This window comes from Phyllobates terribilis, unplaced genomic scaffold, assembly GCF_046119375.1.
Source record: "Phyllobates terribilis strain yellow unplaced genomic scaffold, ASM4611937v1 Scaffold_4__5_contigs__length_816908805, whole genome shotgun sequence".
NCBI lineage: Eukaryota > Metazoa > Chordata > Amphibia > Anura > Dendrobatidae > Phyllobates > Phyllobates terribilis.
In genome coordinates this window covers 672,585,947-672,610,169 of record NW_027362764.1, presented here as the reverse complement: position 1 = coordinate 672,610,169, position 24,223 = coordinate 672,585,947, and the positions used below count along the sequence as shown (strand labels likewise).

The 24,223-nt window shown below is 49.6% G+C and overlaps 1 protein-coding gene across 2 annotated transcripts in view; it reads right to left on the bottom strand.

The window, feature by feature from the left end:
• LRRCC1 (leucine rich repeat and coiled-coil centrosomal protein 1) overlaps positions 1 to 24,223 on the bottom strand; it is a 93,742-nt gene that overhangs the window by 68,390 nt on the left and 1,129 nt on the right. For both annotated transcript variants that reach the window (XR_012320167.1, XM_073679520.1), the window contains exons 2-4: positions 14,747 to 14,823; positions 11,402 to 11,607; positions 908 to 973 (exon numbers count right to left, since the gene is read on the bottom strand). Coding sequence is in view for 1 of the 2 variants with exons in the window: in XM_073679520.1 (XP_073535621.1) it covers positions 908 to 973; positions 11,402 to 11,607; positions 14,747 to 14,805 (331 nt within the window). In the remaining variant the exon portion in view is untranslated. The remainder of the gene's footprint in view (positions 1 to 907; positions 974 to 11,401; positions 11,608 to 14,746; positions 14,824 to 24,223) is intronic.

Below are 24,223 nucleotides of genomic sequence, written 5' to 3'. Positions count from 1 at the left end.
TCAGTATCCAGGTCAGTGGTACCTGGCGGCTAAACAGGAGTCCTGCGAATTTCTTTCCTTCCGGAGTTCCCCTTACGCCATTTAATCAGTATGGGCTGGTGCAACGCCATCTGTGCAACATGATGCACAGATGACATTGCGGGAGCACTGGCAATTCAAATGCAGCGCTGGGGGACGCTGGAAGGTAAGAGATTCACAGGACTCCAGTCTAGCCGCCAGGTACCACTGAATTAGTCCCGTGAATCGATCTACTCTTTAATCTCCAGGACTTCATGACAGCAGGTTTACTAGACCTATAATGATAATCTCCTGCTGATAAAACAGTGATTTTATGAAAGCTACACTAAGCAGCTCAGTAAGTGACACATCACTGGAATCAGGGTATCTGTCTCTATTCTCATATTAGGTGGCAAAAACACAGTGGCAGATTCCCTTTAAAGAGGACCTGTCGGAGGAGAACATCGGTCTTTGACCCTTTGTGTGGTGGGCCACAGAAGAATAGTTACAGTGATAGCAGCCTTCTTGACAGATTCTCTTTAACGGAAATGCAGGTCTCTATAAGTGGTCCTGTCTGTGCCAAGAGCGGGATCACATTAATAGGAGCAGGAGAATATGAATTTATGCATCCACTTTCCTATTCCGGAGGCCTCGGATTTCAGAGGCCAGTAAACTGAAATGTTAATATGTTAAACAATTTGAAAACCAATCTGCGGTTCTTCATTGTGTACAAAGTGATATTATCATAAAGATGTCACTGTCACAATCCATTACACTAACTGGGAGGAGGACGCCATCGGACGCATTACCATGTCTCGCTAGAAACGTCTGCTCATTAATAACACCTCTTCACTGGCAATGCAACAGCTAACCGCGGAAATGAGGAGACGGGGGTTATAGATCCACTTACCACTCAGGTCATGTATGCGATTGTAGGAGAAGTTCACTTTCCTCAAATGTGATAAGTTCTGCAGCCCTGAAAACATAGGAATCATGTGTAAGAATATCACAGGCAAAAAAAGGCAAGTAAGTGAGAACAACTCCACCACCCCCAATAAAGTCACTCCATGAATGTGCACAACAAATACTGACACCCCTGATTTTATTATTATATATATTTTTTAATAGAAAATGAAGGAGGTTGTTAACACTGGTGTAAATAGATTAAGAATTGTGCCATCAGGGCACCACCGGCAATCAGCTGTTATCGGTGCCAGCACAGACCGGAAGTCCTTACCTGTGGAGCTTGGCCGTCCATCTGTAGTGGCCGCCCCGGGGTACTACACATCCGCCTCCCATTTAATTGAATAGGGCAGGATGTGCAGTAACAAGGGTCGGCCACTACTACTTGATGGCCAAGCACCGCAGGTAAGAACTTCTGGCCTGCCGCCGTCGGCCCCGATAAGGGCTGATCGGCAGGGGTGCCATGTGCTGGACCCCAGCCGATCATACATTGATGCCCTATTCTATGGATAGGGCATCAATGTGAAAGTAGTGGACAACCTCTTTAATATAAGACTTGTGTCTTTTTTCATCCTTAAAACTATGAAACTTTGAAGCTTTAGTTACACTTCTAATGTGAATCTTTAGACGGTAACACATATTAATGTTTTTAAGACAACTTCCGGTAGGTGACAACTTGCGGATATGTGGGGGTCCGACAACTGGGAGGCACAAGAATGCAGCTGGTTCATTTCAGAGCCCCGTTCTCAGGATCACTGGGATCTCTGGGAAATGTGATAGCTCTCAATGATGGATCATGTGCTTTTAAGAAAGTGCTTTGAAGAGTTTGTCTGATGGTACAGCGCTGCGCTCCGTTGTGGGCCATATAGGGGGTGCTGAGCAAATCAAGCCTCCCTAGTACCTATAGACGGGGTTGTCTTGGAACAGTTACCGAATGCATAAAAATAGAAACGTGACATGTCATTTATCTGTATTATTAAATGACATTTTGCTTTGTTTTTAATAAAATGAGAATTATTTTTTTTAAAAAAGGAAAACCTTCCACAATTCAACCAGCAACCTACTGAAGGTCACATGGCAGAAATTAACTACTTGGACAGCAGCGCCACGTAAAATAAAAATGAAATATACTCCAAATCACAGACCAGCGATGCGTGTACTGGTGCTCAAGTGACATTGTTATTGCCGACCAGCTGCAGTTTTTTTTTCTTTTAGTGGTAAAAAAAAAAAAAAATGAGGGAAAATTGTAGAGAATTTTTTTTTTGCGCTCGTGTCATTTACCGAGACTCGCAACAACTTTTATACTTTTCCATTGACAGACTTGTAGGACGCCTTGTTTTTTGCGTGGCCAGCTAATGTTTTTTACCGATATCATTTTGGGTTAGTACATATGATGTTGTGATCACTTTCCATTGCATTTACTGGTGGAAGGGGTGAAGTTCGGGGCCAAAAAACTAATTCTGGCATTTCAATTTTTTTTGCGTGTTACAGCATTTACCCTGTTTTGTTAAATAATGTTATACTTTGGTAAATCAGACGTTTACAGATAGGTAAAGACGGATTTTGGTAAGAACTTACCTGTAAAATCCTTTTCAGCGAAGGAAGGAAGGGAGACACAGACATTACTAGTGGGTAGGCGGAGCCCACACAGGATAGAACACCTCAGAGTACAAAAAAGTGTTGTCCGGCCCCTCCAGCTTGGGCTCCTCCTACTCCAGCTCTCCAGTCCGTACACAAGCTAAGGAAGAGCAATTAACACCAGCGGAGCAACACAACCTCTTCTGAAAAACTCAGAAGAAAGCAGGAAGACAGGTTATGCATATAACAGAAAAAAAACCACACAGTCCCAGGTACTACTCACTGGAGCTGACCACTGCGATGAGCTGGCAATGCTGGAACAGAGCCTTAGCGCGCCGACCCCAGCCCAGATAACCGCCATCAGAGAAGGGTCACGCCGCATCTGAAAACAATAATAAACTTCTGCCATGGGAGGGAGCTGTGTCTCCCTTCCTTCCTTCGCTGAAAAGGATTTTACAGGTAAGTTCTTACCAAAATCCGTCTTTCAGCAGCAGAATGGAAGGAAGGGAGACACAGACATTACTAGTGGGACGTCCCAAAGCAGTCCAGAAATTAAGGGTGGGAAAAAACAACAGAGGCAGATTCCCAACAACTTAGATAAATGCGCAACCAGCGCTAAACACAAGTTAAAGAGATAACCTAAACTACAGCCGCCTGCAGGACCCTACGTCCTAAGGCCGCATCAGCGGAAGCACTGACGTCCACCTTATAAAACTTTGTAAAAGTGTGGACGGAGCGCCAGGTAGCCGCCCGGCAGAGTTGAGCTGCCAAGGCCCCTTGATGAAAAGCCCACGATGAACCCACAGCTCTCGTGGAGTGAGCTCGAATCTTAATTGGGCAAGGCTCGCCCTTAAGTCGGTAAGCCTCTAAAATGGCCAACCAAATCCATCGAGCTATAGTGTCCTTGGAAGCTCGTTGACCACGACGACGACCTGCTGGAATCACAAAAAGTGAGTCCGACTTCCGAAAACCTTGAGTAATAGACAAATAGAACTTTAACGCCCGCACTAAATCCAATGTGTGCAAGGCCCGTTCCTTCGCATTTCTCGGTTCTGGACAGAGCGAGGGCAACACAATATCCTGGTTAACATGAAATTGTGACACCACCTTAGGTAGAAAGTCGCCCTGTGTGCGAAGCACTACGCGATCCGGGTGAAACTCCAGAAAAGGAGGCGAGCAAGAAAGAGCCGCCAACTCAGAAACCCTTCTCAAAGAGGTGACCGCCACCAGGAAGTCAACCTTCCAGGAAAGCAATGAAAGGCTAACAGAGTCCATAGGCTCAAAAGGCCCATGTTGAAGAGCCTCCAAGACAAGATTGAGCCTCCAAGGAGTCACAAGTGCCTTCCGCGGCGGAAACTGACGGGTTACCCCGCGAAAAAAGGAACGTACGTCCCTACGCGAGGCGATAGCCTTCCGAAACAGCAAGGATAGAGCGGAAACCTGACCCTTCAGGGTGCTAACTGCCAAACCCTTGTCCAGCCCATACTGCAAAAAGGCCAACAAATTGGGAATGGAAAAAATCCTGGGGTTCCTTGAAGAACCCGAACACCACGAGAAGAAGGCTTCCCAAGTCTTGTGATAAATCCTAGTGGTAGCAGGACCTCTGGCCGCTCGCAGAGTGGCAATGACTTCGGCTGAAAATCCTTGACGGGTCAAGATTTCGGTCTCAAGAGCCACGCCGTCAAACGCAGAGACTTCAGGTCCGGATGACGAATGGGCCCTTGGGTTAACAGGTCCGGGCGAAGTGGAAGTGGAAGCGGAGGCGCTGCCAGAGGCGACACCAGCGTTGAGAACCACGTCCTCCTTGGCCAATCTGGGGCCACCAACATAGCCGAGACTCTCTCCAGTTTGATCCGACGTAACACCAGAGGAAGTAAGGATATCGGCGGAAACACATAGATTAGCTCGAATTGGTCCCACGGAGCCACTAGAGCATCCACCGCCACAGCATCCGGGTCCTTGTACCTGGACATGAACGTCGGTAACCTGGCGTTGAACCTGGATGCCATCAAATCCACTTGGGGAGTTCCCCAACGGGAGCACAGCAATGCAAAAACTTCCGGATGAAGACTCCATTCTCCGGGATCCACCTTCTCGCGACTGAGGAAGTCCGCCGTGATATTCTGAACTCCTGGGATGTGAATCGCGAAGATGGCTGGAACCCTGGCCTCGGCCCATACCATGATCCGAGAAACCTCCATCATGAGCCTGGAGCTCCTCGTCCCACCTTGATGGTTGATATACGCGGCCGCCGTCGCGTTGTCTGTCTGCACTCGGACTGGCAGACCGCTTAAAAGGACCGTCCAGTGTTGGAGGCAAAGGAAAATCGCCCTCAACTCCAGGATGTTGATCGGCAGGACAGACTCTTCTGACGACCATACTCCCTGAACCCAGAGATCGTTCCAGACCCCCCCCAGCCCGTCAGACTGGCATCGGTGGTTATGACCGACCACCGCGGAAGGAGGAAGGACTTCCCCTGGGATAACGCTTCTGGATGTAACCACCATCCTAGAGACTCTCGCACCCTGTGTGAGATGATGACACTGCGATCCAGCGAAGCCTGCGATCGATCCCAACGATTCAGAATGAGCATTTGGAGACCCCTGGAATGAAATTGAGCAAACGGGACCGCCTCCATTGACGCCACCATCAAACCCAGAAGGCGCATACACCTTCGAAGGGACATTGCTGTCGAAGACTTCATAACCCGTACATGTTGACGAAGACTTGCTTGCTTGTCCGGAGGCAAGGACACCACTGCCCGTACCGTGTCGAAGTGCATCCCCAAAAACAGGATAGACTGCGAAGGTTCCAGAGATGACTTCTTCCAATTGACTAGCCATCCGAAGTCCTCCAGGAGCTGAAGGGATAGGTTGCGAGCCCTTACCGCCTCCTCCTCTGTGGACGCCACAATCAAAAGGTCGTCCAGGTAGGGAAGAATTGTAACCCCCTGCCTTCGAAGGATCGCCATGAGAGGTGCCAGAATTTTTGTAAAAACTCTGGGCGCTGAGGCCAACCCGAATGGCAGGGCCACAAACTGGTAATGGTCCTGACCTATGGCAAAATGTAGGAAGCGCTGGTGGGCCCTTCCGATGGGAATATGCAAATAAGCGTCGCGAATGTCGATTGACACTAAAAAATTGTTCTGCGACAGAGCCGCCACAACCGAGCGAAGCGACTCCATGCGGAATTTCCAGGTCCGGACATGCAGATTCAATTTTTTGAGATCCAGAATGGGGCGAAATTTGTCCTCCTTTTTGGGGACCACAAAGAGGTTGGAGTAAAACCACCTTCCCCAGTCCTCCGGCGGAACCGGCACCACCACACCATTCTGCAGAAGGGAATCGACCTCCCGCCGTAGAGCGGCAGCTAGCTCGGGCTCTGACGAAATGCGAGATTGGCAAAATCTGTCCGGGGATCGAGAAAGAAACTCTATGAAATAGCCTGCCGACACAACCCGCGTCACCCAGGCGTCTGAAACGTGGGACGCCCAAGTCGACTCGAATTGGAGCAGGCGACCCCCCACTCGAGGACCCTCGAGTGAGACCCTGGCGTCAGTCCGCCTTAGCGGGCTTTTTGTCAGCTTCCTGTTTGTCTTGACGGAAGCTCTGTTACCAGGGAGTGCGGGATTTCTGAGAGGTCTTTTTTCCTGAAAACGAGGGACGACCCGATCCCCAAGAGGGCTGACCGAACCGTCCCCTGGGCCGAAAGGGCCACCGACTACTACCGGCACTAGACTTGCCAGACGCAGAAGCCACAGCTCTTTGCTGCGGTAAGGCCGTTTCTTTTGCCTTGGCCTTAGCAATCAGTTCCGTGAGGTCAGACCCAAACAGCTGCCCACCCTTGTAAGCTAAACACAGCAAACCTTGCTTGGAAACTGAGTCTCCGGTCCACTGCTTAAGCCACAGTGCTCTTCTGACTGTGACAGCCGAGGATTGCGCCCTGGACAGCAGTAACGTAGTATCCAGAACTGCATCTCTGCCATATCGCGCTGCCTCTTCCAACAACCTGAAAAGCCCTTCTACCTCGGATAGCGGGGATCCATCTTGCCACGCCGTCCGTAGGCGGTCCAATCACCTCAGGGAAGCTTCACCAGCACACATGGCTCCTAACGCCGCTCTGAATCCATGACCCGCGGCCTCGTAGATGGATTTAGCCGCCATCTCCGTTTTTCTATCTAGCGGATCCTGCAGACTCGCCTTCCCTTTAACAGGAAGTAATGAAGATTTGCTAAGCTGGGATAAAGGGACATACACTTCAGGAGAAGGAATCCAATTAGCAATCGACTCCGTAGAACACGGATACAGTGCCTCAAAAAACCGTGTCCCCTGAAAACGTTTATCTGGACACAAGCGTTCCTTCTCCACCGTCCCATCAAGTTCATCCAGAGATGGTAACGTTGACCGCGACCTATGCGACTCCTGAAACAGCCGGGCCGACTTACCAGGGCATCTAGTTACCTCCTCCGGTAACTGTAACGCCTCCCTCATAGCTCCAATAAAAGTATCCACACGGCCCAAAAGAGAGGCAGAGCGACCCTGCCGACCCTCTTTATCCGAATCGGACATCTCCCCAGCAGAGCTTGAAGGGGAACAGACAGTTGGGATCTAGCTGACACCCAATGACCCAGAAGGTCAGACAGGCTATCAATAGAACGAGTGAGAGCCTCCATTTTAACATCACTGAGCCCCCCGACCTGCGCTACACTTGACGCCGTCGAGGACTCCTGCGAGTCAGATACGCGAGACTGATCCTGTAGCGGACCTGGGAGACGGTCCGCGCCTCCTGGACCCTGATCTGACATGCCCTCACACAGTATATAGCAGGCTTAAACCTGTCAGTAACTAGGACCGTGTGGCTTCTAAAAGGAAAGAAACGAACGCTGAAGGGTTAAAGCTCTTAAAGAGAGAGCTACCCCAGCTGTCCCCCAATTAAGGGTTAACCGCCTACCAGGGGGTTAATGCAGCAGACTCCCCACAACCTCTGCTAAATGAAAGAGGTGTGCGAGTCCCAGACAAAAAAACCTCTATATGAGGTAGTAGCTGCAGGGCAGCACAGTCTGCCACCTAATTGTGCCGCAGAAAGGTGCCCTGCGCTGTGGGGGTGAGGAGGTTAAGCTTCTGCCATGACAGGCAGAAGCGACTCACCCAGCTGGCCGCTGTGCAGTGTTCCTTCGGTTCTGACGGGAGGAGAGGAGAGTGAGGAGCCGGAGGAGGCCGTCAGCAATGGCCGCCGCGCAGTGAGAGAGAGAAGCCGGAAGGGGAGGGACAGGAGAAAGCGCGCGCTCAGAGCGCTACCTGCCCGTGAAAAGACCGGGAAGGCGCGAAGCCACGCCCCCCCGCCGGCATTCAAAAAAGCGCGTGACTCCTCCGCTCTCCGCTCCTGCCCCGCTTCACATGTCCTGCAGGGATCCACCTGCGGACAAAAAACACACAGTCACCAACAGTACACATGTAACAGCGGCCGCCGCAGCAGCCGCTGAAGCACTCAAACACATTTACCAATGCTGAGTACTCACCCAGCTGAGCGCCACAGGGACCCCTAGGGATTTGTGGCGCTGTGGCCCTTAGCTTCCCCCCAGGGCGGAGCGCGCAGGGACCCCAATGGCACGGTTTGCGTCTCCACCGGGAAGCGTCCCTCATCCCCCGGGGCCGGCAGGGTTCTGCAGGGACCACCATAAAAGGGTATGCAGATCCGCCAGGGGAGAGGTGGGGGTCCAGCAGCGCTGAGACCCCTGAGACCTCTAAACCACGGGGGGTCCAAGTCTCCGTCCGATAAAAATAAAAAATTTTCTGAGGAGCTGCTCCGGCAGAGACTATCCTCTGCGACCTCAAATTTTAGACTGGGGAGCTGGAGTAGGAGGAGCCCAAGCTGGGGGGGCCGGTCAACACTTTTTTGTAATCTGAGGTGTTCTATCCTGTGTGGGCTCCGCCTACCCACTAGTAATGACTGTGTCTCCCTTCCTTCCATTCTGCTGCTGAAATAGGAAATGGTAAAGGGGTTTTCTAATTCCGAAAAAAAATGAAGGCATAAATACGCTTAAAATAAAAACCAGTGGCATAATCAGCGCATGATGCTCTAGAGGTCTGCACTGGAAGCAATGCCTTCTCCATTTAGGAGTAAGAGGTCAGCGGCAGCCTGTGATTGGATGCAGTGGTCAGGTGACTAGAAAAACAAGATGCGTTCTTCTAACCACGGCACATGGATAATCCCTTTAATTTATTATGGCCTATATATTTATTATGATAGTTGATGGTAGGACAACCCTTTAAAGTGGATTTTTATTTGTGTAGTTTTATTTTTTGGTACCAGCATAGAGATGCTAACGCAGTACAAATAGTCAGGGTGACAGATGGCGCCAATTTTCCAATCAGTTTCTCCTCTATGGAAGAAAAGGAACAGCATTAATCTGAATGTAACATAGGGTTGTTTCATGAACATGAAGATGACAGAGCTGTACTTACCACCTGCCGGCTCTCCAACGCCGCCTCCGGTCTATGGCGATATTGCCAATGTAGATGGCACCAGACTGCTGAGACCCGGTCATCACTGCGGTCACATCAACAGAGACAGGAGGCAGCGGTGGAGAGCCAGCAGAAATGTATTAGGTTTTGTTATGCATAAAAAGCCAATGGATTAAAATACAATGAAACGAAGAAAAAAAACCTTTAATAGAGACTTCCTTTGCTTAAAGAGAACCGGTCATCACGATTTAGCATGTTTAAGCAAAGGTATGGCCATAATGGCGCTGTTACACAGTTTCAACAGATACAGTTAGTGGAGAAATCCATAACCTGGTTGATCTTTAATCTGCATTTGATGTTTTTGGGTAATAAGCTTTCGGTGCACGGGGGCAGGACTGTGGGTAGGATCTTCGGCTCTGCCCAGGTTCCTCCGTCTGCCTCTGGTATCGGTATCTGCCTTCTTTTCTAAAGTTTGTGCCAGTGCCGTCTTAGACGGTAGCGACGTCCGCGGGAACCCCAGAGCTGAGTCACGCCTCACTCGATGTGACATCAGCGGGGGACACGTGCTGCCTGTGAGCGGCCACCAATAGCGCCGCTCACAGGCAGAAACAGCAACAGGAGGTAATTAGAAAGAAGCTTCTATTTATCATTAAAACACATTGCCATACACGGTGTTCCAAATTATTATGCAAATAATATTTTCTCAGATTTTCCCAAATTACCTATATGAATTGCAGTCATTGTACTTTTCCAGTCAAATAACTATTAGAGTACAATTGAAAGATTTTTGTACAAACTGCCTATGATAACAGTATATTTTTAAAAAAAATAAAAAACTCAAACTGCACTCAAAATGCATGTTCCAAATTATTATGCACAGCAGAGTTTTCAACCTTTTCATTTTAATAAAGAACAAAAAAATGGTCATTTTTGAAATTATAAGCATTAGCAGGTTATTACAAACTGAAATCAAACAGTTTTCAACTCAAAACTTTAGTCTAGGTGATGTTACATTTGTACATAGGACCCCTTGTTCAAAAGGAGCTTCTGAACTCTCTCGTCCATTGAATTTGTCAGGTTTTGGATGGTTTCTGCTTCAATTGTTTTGCATGAGGACAGAATACCCTCCCAGAGCTGTTGCTTAGATGTGAACTGCCTCCCGCCATCATAGACACTCCTTTTGATGATGCTCCAGAGGTTCTCAATGGGGTTGAGGTCAGGGGAGCATGGGTGCCACACCATAAGTTTGTCCCCTTTTATGCCCATAGCAGCCAGAGATGCAGATGTGTTATGTGCAGCATGAGACGGGGCATTATCATGCATGAAATGATCTCGATGGTCCAGGTGGATGGAGTGGAGGATGGCTGGTTGATGGACACCTCATGCAAACACGGCTACGGTGCCAACAAGGAGGAGGTGGAGTAATGTTTTGGGCTGGAATCATGGGGAGAGAGATTGTCGGCCCCTTTAGGATCCCTGAAGGGGTAAAGATGAACTCCATAATGTATGTTGAGTTTCTCAAAAAGCACTTCCTTCCATTGTTCAAGAAGAAGAACCGTGCATTCCGCAGCAAGATCATTTTCATGCATGATAATGCCCCGTCTCATGCTGCACATAACACATCTGCATCTCTGGCTGCTATGGGCATAAAAGGGGACAAACTTATGGTGTGACCCCCATGCTCCCCTGACCGCAACCCCATTGAGTACCTCTGGAGCATCATCAAAAGGAGTGTCTATGATGGCGGGAGGCAGTTCACATCTAAGCAACAGCTCTGGGAGGGTATTCTGTCCTCATGCAAAACAATTGAAGCAGAAACCATCCAAAACCTGACAAATTCAATGGACGAGAGAGTTCAGAAGCTCCTTTCGAACAAGGGGTCCTATGTGCAAATGTAACATCACCTAGAATAAAGTTTTGAGTTGAAAACGGTTTGATTTCAGTTTGTAATAACCTGCTAATGCTTATAATTTCAAAAATGACCATTTTTTTGTTCTTTATTAAAATGAAAAGGTTGAAAACTCTGCTGTGCATAATAATTTGGAACATGCATTTTGAGTTTTTTAAAAATATACTGTTATCATGGGCAGTTTGTACAAAAACCTTTCAATTGTACTCTAATAGTTATTTGACTGGAAAATTACAATGACTGCAATTCATATAGGTAATTTGGGAAAATCTGAGAAAATATTATTTGCATAATAATTCGGAACACAGTGTATTTTTAAAAGTACTAGACAACCCTTTTAAACATGCAAAATAGTGATAGCAGGTCCTCTTTCACTAACAATATGGTCAAGAAATTATAAACATTTTTTTCACAGTCCTACACAAAGGCTATAACTTCACATGTAAAGCGCCATGGAATAAATGGCGTTATAATATTATTATTATCTAACCTTCTATTGCCGTGAGCCTGTTACAGGACAGATTCAGGCTTTGTAGACGTATCAGGGAGTCCAGACCTTCAATTCTGGAGATAAGATTTGATGACAAGTCCAGGTGCTGTAAACCATGAAGATAGGAGAGGCCTTCAATCCTGCAGATCTGATTGCAGTGTAGATTGAGTGACAGGAGGTGGGGGTTCAAGGTAACGTCCAGCAAACTAAGGGGATAAAAAGGAAGACTAGTAAACAATCAGATCTACTAAATGAGAAAACTGGACAAGTAATAGGCGGCAAAGGTCAGAGCTAAAGAGGATTTGTCATTTGACCCCTCTGCACTGTGTAGCACCACACCTGTAGTGATGGGACTAGCCCTTTAAATAAGATCTCCATGATTTATAGGGATAAAATCTTGGATAAGACAACAGCGATGGGACTTGATATGCAGAAATGAAATGTACAACTCCTTTAATCTTAGGTTACATGATGCCCCATTTCCAGCTGCACCATCTTATCCTGCACGGCTGTCAGACGACTCTGCACCCATTCACATAAAAGGGGGTTGTCTTAAGTTCATGAATAGTTAAAATTGCATTGCTTGTACAAACAAGCAACTTTGCAATTCAACCCTTCTTAAGCCCCCGTCTCACATAGCGAGATCGCTGCTGTGTCACGGTTTTGGTGACGCAACAGCAACGTCGCTATGTGTGACACTTTGCAGCGATCAGGCCCCTGCTGTGAGGTCGCTGATCGTTGCAAAGTGTCCTGGACCATTTTTTGGTCGTTGGCCTCCCGCTGGCCAGCACACATCGCTGTGTGTGACCAGCGGGACCAACGATCAGGCTGGTATCCATGGTAAACATCGGGTTACTAGGGGCACGCGCGCACTTAGTAACCCGCTGTTTACCATGGATACCACTCTGCTACCGTGCGCGGGAGGTTACCGTTCACCTTAGCAGAGTCGTATCCATGATAAACATCGGATTACTAAGTGCGCTTGTGCCCCTAGTAACCCGATGTTTATCATGGATACGACTCTGCTAAGGTGAACGGTAACCTCCCGCGCACGGTAGCAGAGTGGTATCCATGGTAAACAGCGGGTTACTAGGGGCACAAGCGCACTTAGTAACCCGCTGTTTATCATGGTTACGAGCCTGCTCCTGCTTCAGCAGGCTGGTAACCGGGAGCAGGACATCGTGGAAAGATCCTTTCCACGATGTCGCTGCTCCCCTGATCGCTGGTGAGCCTGCCTGTTTGACAGCTCACCAGCGATGTATTAGCGACGCAGCAACGATCCCTGACAGGTCGTATCGTTGTCGGGATCGCTGCTGCATCGCTTAGTGTGACGGGGCCTTTAGAAATCCTCACCATTCTCAAGAACAAAGAGTTTTTTAATTTTCTAGTGTTCTAGTGTACAGCTTGTATCCTAGGTTACCGGCCACTCTGCAGCCTCAGAGTGGTTGGTTACCTAGGCAAGCAGTGTGCCGCACAAGCAGGCTCTATGCTTTACAGCAAGCTCATGCAGTTCTGAAGCTGGCCAGATCACTTGACCAGAACCAGTCCCACTTCACTTCTTCCATGCTGCAGAGGCAGTCACTTCTTGCAGACTTGGAGAGCGCTCAGTACAGACCAGCAGCGCCACCATGACGCTGGTCTGAACTGTCAGTCTTCAGAATTGCACCACGCGGAGCCATGCAGGAGACCGGGGACAAATAGTGTTAGTAGTGTAGCTCCACTAATCATAATACTTTAAAAGGTTAATCAGAGCTTCTGCAGACTATTTCTGTGGGATTCATTGATAGGATTTCTTGTTTATTCCTGTGGGATGCCTGAGTCACCATCATATGCGTGGCTATTCAACTACTTGTATAAAGATAAGTGGTCTTAGAGTGAGGACCTTAGGGCCTGTTCACATCTCATTTTTTGTGTATAGCAAAAAAAAAAAAAAAAAAAATGATCTCAACGTACATGGTGCGTGCGTATAGCTGCTTTAGTGATAAAAGGCCAAGAGAGCGTTAATTAAAGGGTTTGTCCAGCCTTAGACTACAAGTCTGCAGTCACTCTAGGCACACTGAGGATTCCTCGGTGTGGGCAACGGGTGGTCATGTGATTTGCATTCTCCCGGCCACATACCGCGCACGCCGCTCCCATTAGAAAATCCTCACAGCGTGCAGTGTGCGCAATGTGAGGACTCACAAGTCTGCAGTCACTTGTGGTAACTGCAGACTTGTAGCCTAAGGCCGGACAACCCCTTTAAGGTCCTCATCTGATCAATATAAGTCAGCATGCCAATGGCTTCGTACGGACTAGTGAAGTAGAACTCTGTATACAGATCTATCCGTGCTTTATACTTTTCTTTTAAATTTAGGAGCCTAAAGGCCATAGATGCATCGGTGGCAGAATGTCATCTGTGACAGGCATTCGCTGAAAGAATATATCATGGACATTTTATGATGTAGCTGTAAAACATATCAACTGGTGATGAAGACCTTAGAAGCAATGCCAAGTAGTAATACCTGTCACCCAGAGGCTTTCCCCGCCCCATGAAAAGCTCATAATGTCAGTGTTATAAGGAGCCATTATAGCCATGGGTGATGGATCTCACTGTGAGACATCCATGTAACACACACTTTAAACAGAGTCAGAAAATCTGACATGAACACGGCCTGGGAAACATCGTATAGAGAATCTGTTACCAGATTTCAAAATATTAACTGCATACATTATGAGATATCTTGGACCTAATGAGGCTGGTGTACCTACGCTGAAAATCCACTTCAGAATAGTTGCATAATCCTGATAGTAAGATGTGCATTTAATGAGTCCAGTTAGAGACAGCGCTCAGAGTCCACGAGTATCCATTCACCTCCCTCACACCCTGTCAGTCAGTTTAGCTTGCACTGAGCAGTGTGAGATCTCAGCAGCAGAGCGGTGGGCCATGAAGCAGCTCTCTGGCTAGATTGGCAGAAAATAAGCATAAACCTTCATAAAGGATTATACAGCCATTCAGACATGAATTTTCAAAATAAACAGCAGCCTCATTGGGTCTAAAAAGATCTAATTAATGTCTGGGGTTTGTATTGTGAAATCGTATGGCAGATCCTCCTTAATTGTTAACAGAGGTTGTCCGGGAATATGATATTGATCTGCAGTATTTAGCAGTGGCCGTGCCGAGTGCGGATCAGCTCCCTTCAATGCTTACGTCTGGATGCTAGTAACAGGTGATTGGCAGTTGTGATGGATGGTGGCATTGGGTGTCAGACCGCCCCCGATCTGATATTGATGGAAGTATTGCAGAGTAGGTCCATCAACATTACATGCCCAAACAACCCCTTTAATATGCAGCTTTGGGACTCTTACCTTGTGATCTGTTTATCCATCAAGCTCAATTCCTTGCCATCTTGATTCCAGGCCGCCATCTTTAATATGGCCGGATCCTAAACACAAAGTATTTTGTTAACAAACATTTAGACATATAAGACCACCACCAAACCAGTCACAGGGCGGTAGTGGGGCAGTCAGGACTCATTATAGGCGCCTCTAGTCTGAGCTGTGGATACCGCAGACACCTTTTCAGCGCTGCCTGTTGCAGTGTAATCAACTCCCAGATGACTGATGGTCTTACTGACCAAAAAGTCTTTTTTAAATCTGGAATTTCTATGAACAATAAAATAATTCAGTCTGTTTGAAGAAGCGAGTGCCAAGGCTTTCTTACACTGGACCCATTATAGGGCGGTAGTTGGCAAGGCTGTGGAGTCGGTAAGCCAAACTTCCGACTCCTCAATTTCCTTGACACCAACTCCGACTCCCCCATACATGGCTCATGTTTAAGTGATAAATTTACTGTAGCACAGATTCATCTCAGCTAAAAGTCTAGACCCTTAGATCAGGAATAGGACAGACATTTATAGGACATTTTATTACTTTCCCAAATTCTTATGAAAAAAATATTCCCCACAAACTGCATTGAATTACTGTACCCAATTTATTATATATTTTATGAGTCTGAGTTGGTCCATTTTATCCCGACTCCACAGCCCTGGTAGTGGGGCAGTGAGGACCCATTATAAGGAGGTCCATCTGAATGGACCGAGCATTGGTAGTTCCTCGGTTGTCTACTCCTCTTGAGAGCAGACTGCTGACTGGCGGACAATGGACTACAAATACAAAACCAAGAACCAAAAGGCTCAAATAGTAGTGTTAAATAGGTGTATCAAAAAATGCAAAAACCACAGAGAACATAAAGTATACACCTTAAGATATAACTTTTAATAGATATTTTAAAAGATAATAGCAATAATTCAGGACAAAAATTCAGATACAAGTATGGGGAAGGAAAGGCAATAGGGCAGCACAAAATGGCAAGCAGACTAACCCTATAGGCCCTAAGGGAGGAATGCCCTACCTAACAGCGGAGTAATCACCCTAATGTGTCGGCGTGGTGTCCCCGCTCCACGGAGGCTGTCCCTTGCCTGTCCCTAGCACGTCCCTATACAGACATACAAACATGAAAACAAAACAAAAAATAAACCGGTGTCCCAAAATTGGGAGACCTGACAGTCATATCAAAAGTTGATATGCTGTAAGAGTAAAGAACCATGCATCAGTTATGATAAGATGGGTAAGGAGTGTCAACAAGATAACTTATTCTATTGAAATGACCACAACAATCAATGTCAATGCCCCAAGAAGGTTAGGGCTACAGTTGTAAAAAATAGAATTGACAGAGACCATGTATCCCTATCAATAAATATAGAATTAGAATAGCTTTTTGCGTCTCAGTTAACCCACAAAATGGCCGAAAAAAGGTATCTGCAGACCACTTTAGTAATCATATAATAACAGTGTTAGTCAAATATTCTCATTGAGGTAATATAACAGCAGTCAAAAAAAGAGACTGCTAGATAACAGACATGTGATGCTGAAACATTCATGGTAATAATGTGCACTACACTCCCAATACTTAGTGCAATGTGCTAAATAAATTCACATCACAGCAATCACGTAATAACAAACTGTTAGATTGCAGACTTATCTGATGCTGATTGCTTCATTATCACTATATAAAGATGAGGTCCCAGTCCCAACGCGTTTCGCCCCCTCCTAGGTCAGGGCTCATCAGGGGACAATCACAGGAGTACACCATAATAGGTAGTGCTGGATGGAGAAGTAAATATGTCCCATCAATTGAATCAACAAGCCAAAAGAGTCAGTGACCCATCAGGCTTAAATACACCCCCTGCAATACTTGTACAGGAAACACCTGTCAGCCGTATCTAGCGCGGTTGAGCAATCACCACCATGAGGCACTGCTGGAACGCTGAGTGCGTGCCAACGGCGATTTGTTTCTTCTGCATGTGGCAATGTAAGTCAAATCCGCCGCGTGAGCTCAATGGAACGCATATGCGTGTCACCAGTACTTCCGCCCGCGGCGGACACATGACGTCACTTCCGCCGCTCGATCATGGTGGAAAGCAGATGCGTCTCACCAGCGCTTAGAAAGAGCAGGAAACACCAATTCTATAAGTTATAACAAGCGCAAGATCAGGAAGTTATGAACAAAAAATAAGACACAAATAAGATCCTAACACTAGGCATAGAAGAATTGTTGATGAAAAAAGAAACGGTCACTAGAAGAGGGGGAAATATAGAGGTGTAATAAAAAGTTATAAGCCCACTAAACTGTATGTCCTGAGGGCCTAAATACAAAGACTAACAGGAAATACTAGTAGTCTGATTGTCCAAACTTTCATGGACCAGGATACTGACCATGAGACAGTAAATGTATATATAAGTCCAAATGACATAATGCCAGTATTGATTCCTATAAGTGGGTATGCTAATAGAACGAATAGACTTAGACAAAGCTAGAGAAGTTTAGTTGTTCATTTATACCTCCTGGGTTTTGGGATTCCAGACAGAAAATCCATCTACATTCCCTCTGCGGGATCACTTTATCCCAATCGCCCTGGCGGGCTGAAGGGCTAATCACTTCAACAGAGCGAAACGAAATAGAGTCTAGATTACCACCATGATAAGTGTTTATATGTTTCGCTAGGGGCGTCTCCCTTTTGTGTCTGATGTCACCTAAATGTTCCCCAATACGGATTTTGAACTGCCTTTAAGTTTTTCCAACATAATCTTTTGGGCATGTGCAAGTACAGAGATATATTACACCTGTAGTTGTACAATTGGCAAAGTGTCTGTTCTTATAAATACGCTTAGTTACTGCACTAAAGAAGGTTGTAGACGGCGAAAAAAACTTACAGAAGCTGCAATGACCACATCTAAAAGGTACCAACCGATCTTCTATCTAACCAGGTACCCTCCCTCCTAGGAGGGGTAAAGTGGCTATGTACTAGGTGATCCCTGATCGATTTACCCCTCCTAAAAGTGACTGAGGGTGAATGTGTAATCCACTTCTTAATATCGGGGTCAGTTTGCAATATACCCCAATATTTTCTCAAAATACTCATAATTCGTGGATGTTGGTCATCAAAAGTACCAATCAGTCTGGTCATGGATTCAGGTTCTGATCTGGTATGAGGTAGCAATAGTTTGGACCTATCTTGTCCAAGTGCATTCTTATATGCCGCCTTGACTATGTCGGCTGGGTAGTCCCAGCATAAAAACCTTTCTTTGAGAGCTACAGCCTTCTTACAGAAGTCAGAGGTTGAGGAAAAGTTCCTTCTTAATCTTGAAAACTGACACTTCGGGATCCCTCGTTTTTGTGGGGTTGGATGATAACTCCCCCATTTAAGGAGACTGTTAGCTGCCGTAGGTTTACGATAAATTGAGGATCTCAAAAGGCCCGACTCATCAATTGAAATCATCACATCAAGGAAAGCAATCTTTTTATCACCTATTTCATAGGTGAATTTTAAACCTGGGTTATTAGCATTCAAGTATTGCATGAAAATCAATGAAAGATGACTTATCACCAGTCCAAAGGATGAGGATGTCATCTATATAACGGCCCCAAAATTGAATAAAGGGGCCCCAGATGACATCCCCATCCCGAAAAACAACCGTGTCCTCCCACCAGCCCAGGAGCAAGTTAGCATACGTGGGAGCACAAGGGCTCCCCATTGCTGTGCCCCTGAGCAGGTGGTAAAACCTGCCATGAAAAAGAAAATAATTGTGTCTCAACACATAGTCAAGAAGTTGAATAACAAATCTATTATGCGAGATGAAATGATTGCCTCTCGTACTTAAAAGACTCCACTGCCGGCTGTATGATGGATACTAGAATATAATGCTTCCACATTAATAGATATTAACATGGTGCCTGGATCGACAGTGATACCATCTAATTTAGACAGAAGATCGGTTGTGTCCCTAAGATAGGAGGGGAGAGCCGTAACAAATGGTCTAAGAATCTGCTCCAGGTAGATGCTACAGTTTTGACTTAAGGCATCAGTACCCGACACAATCTGTCTCCCTTTCAAAGGTGGATAACCCTTATGAATCTTTGGGAGCACATAGAACGTTGCAATCATTGGATATATTGGGAGCAGAAATAAAAGTTCAGTTTTGGAGATCATCCCATCAGTTTTGGCTTGTTGAAGTATTTTTGACAGAGTCCTCATAAAGTCCATCGTTGGATCTTTACGTAATGTTTGGCAGGTAGTGGCATCCGCTAGGATGTCCATACATATTGTCACATAACTATCACAGTCAAGGATAACTACATTACCCCCCTTGTCGGAGGGTTTGATCACCAGAGAGGTATCCTTATTCAGATCTTGTAAGGCTCTACGTTCTTCAAAAGTAAGATTAGAATTGATTTTATGTAATTTAGGGTTGATCTTTTTAATCTCCTCAGTGACTAATGTTGAAAAAATATCAATACTACTGACTTCACCCAGGGGTGGCAATTTAGAGCTTTTTAGCTTCAAATCTGAGAAGGGGCCTTGTCCCACATCATGGGCACTTTCATCAGCCAGATGTGTTAATAAATAGACATCAGAGAGCTCATCCATCCCAATCCCCAATTGTTGACATTTGGCTTTGTCATTCAGAGTAAAGAATTTTTTCCATCTGAGCTTCCTCAAAAAAAAGATTTAAGTCTTTTACCCAGGTAAAGGGATCAAACCGAGTAGTAGGTACAAAGGACAGGCCTGCCTTTAATACTTTCCTTTCAGTGTCAGTAAGGACATGTGATGATAAATTAATAATAGTACTATCGGAGTTATCCACCTTTTGGTTAAGTCTCCGTTGATCCCTTGGTCGCTGATGATCTCCCAGAGTGCCCTATCTGTTGTAGGCTGCAGTCCGATCTCGTAAAAAATATCGACTGTCCCTGCTCTCTAAAAAAGAAGTCGTACCTGAGGGAGATGCTAATGAGGAAGAGGAGGAAGAGGAGGAATACGAGGGTACCTGACCCAAACGCTCTCGACTTAACCATCTCCTATTCTGGCCTCTTCTCCCATGACCTCTAGATCTAGTCACAGACCTGAACACTTCCCTCCTTGAATGTTCAGTGTCAGACAATTCTAGATCCGAGGATGAAATATCAGCTGGGCCACCCGGTTTATTGGAGAGAGCAGGATAAGCTTGTTTATCCTTAAAGTCGGCAAGATCTCTTAAAAATCGTTTGTGCTTACGATCTTTCAAAGTAAGCTGATATTTTTCAACTGATACCTTTAGGTTCTCTTCTCTAGTGCAGAAATCCAAGGAAGTTTTAAACTTCAGAGAAAGTCTGTATAGGAACAGGCAAGGGACAGCCTCCGTGGAGCGGGGACACCACGCCGACACATTAGGGTGATTACTCCGCTGTTAGGTAGGGCATTCCTCCCTTAGGGCCTATAAGGTTAGTCTGCATGCCATTTTGTGCTGCCCCATTGCCTTTCCTTCCCCATACTTGTATCTGAATTTTTGTCCTGAATTATTGCTATTATCTTTTAAAATATCTATTAAAAGTTATATCTTAAGGTGTATACTTTATGTTCTCTGTGGACAATGGACTACACGCATCTGTATCGAAGGCAGCAAAAAGGATTTTTACAAGAAGGGCTCGCTCACACGACCGTATAAATCGAACAAGTGCAATCTGATATAAAAAAAAAAAAGGTATTGCACTCAGACCAATGTTATTCTATGAGGCAGTGCTGATCAGCGTATTTTTTCTCATATGTACAGTGGGTACAGAGTATTCAGACCCCTTTAAATTTTTCACTCTTTAATTGCAGCCATTTGGCAAATTCTAAAAAGTTCATTTTTTTCTCATTACATTCTGCACCCCATCTTGACTGAAAAAAAAAACAGAAATGCAGAAATTTTTGCAAATTTATTAAAAAAGAAAAACTGAAATATCACATGGTCATAAATATTCAGACCCTTTGCTCAGTATTGAGTAGAAGCACCCTTTTGAGCTAGTACAGCCATGAGTCTTCTTGGGAATCATGCAACAAGTTTTTCACATCTGGATTTGTGGATCCTCTGCCATTCTTCCTGGCAGATCCTCTCCAGTTCCGTCAGGTTGGATGGTGAACGTTGGTGGACAGCCATTTTCAGGTCTCTCCAGAGATGCTCAATTGGGTTTAGGTCAGGGCTCTGGCTGGGCCAGTCAAGAATGGTCACAGAGTTGTTCTGAAGCCACTCCTTTGTTATTTTAGCTGTGTACTTAGGGTCATTGTCTTATTGGAAGGTGAACCTTCGGCCAAATCTGGAAGAGGTTTTCATCCAGGATATCTCTGTACTTGGCCGCATTCATGTTTCCTTCAACTGCAACCAGTCGTTCTGTCCCTGCAGCTGAAAAACACCCCCATAGCATGATGCTGCCGCCACCATGTTTCACTGTTGGGATTGTATTGGGCAGGTGATGAGCAGTGCCTGGTTTTCTCCACATATACCGTTTAGAATTATTACCAAAAAGTTCTATCTTCGTCTCATCAGACGAGTGAATCTTATTTCTCATAGTCTGGGAGTCCTTCATGTGTTTTTGAGCAAACTCTATGCGGGCTTTCATATGTCTTGCACTGAGGAGAGGCTTCCGTTGGGCCACTCTGCCATAAAGGCTCGACTGGTGGAGGGCTGCAGTGATAGTTGACTTCTGGAACTTTCTCCCATCTCCCTACTGCATCTCTGGAGCTCAGCCACAGTGATCTTGGGGGTTCATCTTTACCTCTCTCACCAAGGCTCTTCTCCCACTATTGCTCAGTTTGGCTGGACAGCCAGGTCTAGCAAGACTTCTGGTGGTCCCAAACTTCTTCCATTAAGGATTATGGAGGCCACTGTGATCTTAGGAACCTTGAGTAATGCAGAAATTCTTTTGTAACCTTGGCCAGATCTGTGCCTTGCCAATCCTTATACTCACCTGTCCGGAGGTGTCCCCCGCCGTAATCCTCTGACCGCTGACGCCAAGAAGCATGAGCAGCTCCAGCGAGCAGGGCCCAGAGCTGCACTGAGCTCAGTGAATGACAGGACACCGCTCCTGAGCTCAGTGCAGCTGGAGCGGCTCATTCTCCCTGGTGTCAGTGGTCAGATGATTAGAGCGGGGGACATTTTCGGACAGGTGAGTATAAGGATTTTATAAATTTATTCTTATTGTTACACATGGATAGGGGGGCAGGCCGTGGTGGAGGGGGCTAGAGCGGGGCAGGCCTAGTGGGGGAGGGGGGGGGGCTGGAGAGGGGCAGGCCGCACGGGGGGGGGGGGGGGCTGGAGAGGGGCAGGCCGCACGGGGGGGGGGCTGGAGAGGGGCAGGCCGCGCGGGGGGGGCTGGAGAGGGGCAGGCCGCGCGGGGGGGGGGGGGGGGGGGGGCTGGAGAGGGGCAGGTCGCGCGGGGGAGGGGGGGGCTGGAGAGTGGAGAGGGGCAGGTCGCGCGGGGGAGGGGGGGCTGGAGAGGGGCAGGTCGCGCGGGGGAGGGGGGGCAGGTCGCGCGGGGGAGGGGGGGCAGGTCGCGCGGGGGAGGGGGGGCTGGAGAGGGCCAGGTCGCGCGGGGGAGGGGGGGCTGGAGAGGGCCAGGTCGCGCGGGGGAGGGGGGGCAGGTCGCGCGGGGGAGGGGGGCAGGTCGCGCGGGGGAGGGGGGGCAGGTCGCGCGGGGGAGGGGGGGCAGGTCGCGCGGGGGAGGGGGGGCAGGTCGCGCGGGGGAGGGGGGGCAGGAGAGGGGGGGCTGGAGAGGGGGGGCTGGAGAGGGGCAGGTCGCGCGGGGGAGGGAGGGCTGGAGAGGGGCAGGTCGCGCGGGGGAGGGGGGGCTGGAGAGGGGCAGGTCGCGCGGGGGAGGGGGGGCTGGAGAGGGGCAGGTCGCGCGGGGGAGGGGGGGCAGGTCGCGCGGGGGAGGGGGGGCTGGAGAGGGCCAGGTCGCGCGGGGGAGGGGGGGCTGGAGAGGGCCAGGTCGCGCGGGGGAGGGGGGGCTGGAGAGGGCCAGGTCGCGCGGGGGAGGGGGGGCAGGTCGCGCGGGGGAGGGGGGGCAGGTCGCGCGGGGGAGGGGGGGCAGGTCGCGCGGGGGAGGGGGGGCAGGTCGCGCGGGGGAGGGGGGGCAGGTCGCGCGGGGGAGGGGGGGCTGGAGAGGGGCAGGTCGCGCGGGGGAGGGGGGGCTGGAGAGGGGCAGGTCGCGCGGGGGAGGGGGGGCTGGAGAGGGGCAGGTCGCGCGGGGGAGGGGGGGCTGGAGAGGGGCAGGTCGCGCGGGGGAGGGGGGGCTGGAGAGGGGCAGGTCGCGCGGGGGAGGGGGGGCTGGAGAGGGGCAGGTCGCGCGGGGGAGGGGGGGCTGGAGAGGGGCAGGTCGCGTGGGGGAGGGGGGGCTGGAGAGGGGCAGGTCGCGCGGGGGAGGGGGGGCTGGAGAGGGGCAGGTCGCGCGGGGGAGGGGGGGCTGGAGAGGGGCAGGTCGCGCGGGGGAGGGGGGGCTGGAGAGGGGCAGGTCGCGCGGGGGAGGGGGGGCTGGAGAGGGGCAGGTCGCGCGGGGGAGGGGGGGCTGGAGAGGGGCAGGTCGCGCGGGGGAGGGGGGGCTGGAGAGGGGCAGGTCGCGCGGGGGAGGGGGGCTGGAGAGGGGCAGGTCGCGCGGGGGAGGGGGGGCTGGAGAGGGGCAGGTCGCGCGGGGGAGGGGGGCTGGAGAGGGGCAGGTCGCGCGGGGGAGGGGGGGCTGGAGAGGGGCAGGTCGCGCGGGGGAGGGGGGGCTGGAGAGGGGCAGGTCGCGCGGGGGAGGGGGGGCTGGAGAGGGGCAGGTCGCGCGGGGGAGGGGGGCTGGAGAGGGGCAGGTCGCGCGGGGGAGGGGGGCTGGAGAGGGGCAGGTCGCGCGGGGGAGGGGGGGCTGGAGAGGGGCAGGTCGCGCGGGGGAGGGGGGGCTGGAGAGGGGCAGGTCGCGCGGGGGAGGGGGGGCTGGAGAGGGGCAGGTCGCGCGGGGGAGGGGGGGCTGGAGAGGGGCAGGTCGCGCGGGGGAGGGGGGGCTGGAGAGGGGCAGGTCGCGCGGGGGAGGGGGGGCTGGAGAGGGGCAGGTCGCGCGGGGGAGGGGGGGCTGGAGAGGGGCAGGTCGCGCGGGGGAGGGGGGGCTGGAGAGGGGCAGGTCGCGCGGGGGAGGGGGGGCTGGAGAGGGGCAGGTCGCGCGGGGGAGGGGGGGCTGGAGAGGGGCAGGTCGCGCGGGGGAGGGGGGGCTGGAGAGGGGCAGGTCGCGCGGGGGAGGGGGGGCTGGAGAGGGGCAGGTCGCGCGGGGGAGGGGGGGCTGGAGAGGGGCAGGTCGCGCGGGGGAGGGGGGGCTGGAGAGGGGCAGGTCGCGCGGGGGAGGGGGGGCTGGAGAGGGGCAGGCCGCATGGGGGGGGGGCTGCTGGAGAGGGGCAGGCCGCGCGGGGGGGGGGGGGCTGGAGAGGGGCAGGCCGCGCGGGGGGGGGGCTGGAGAGGGGC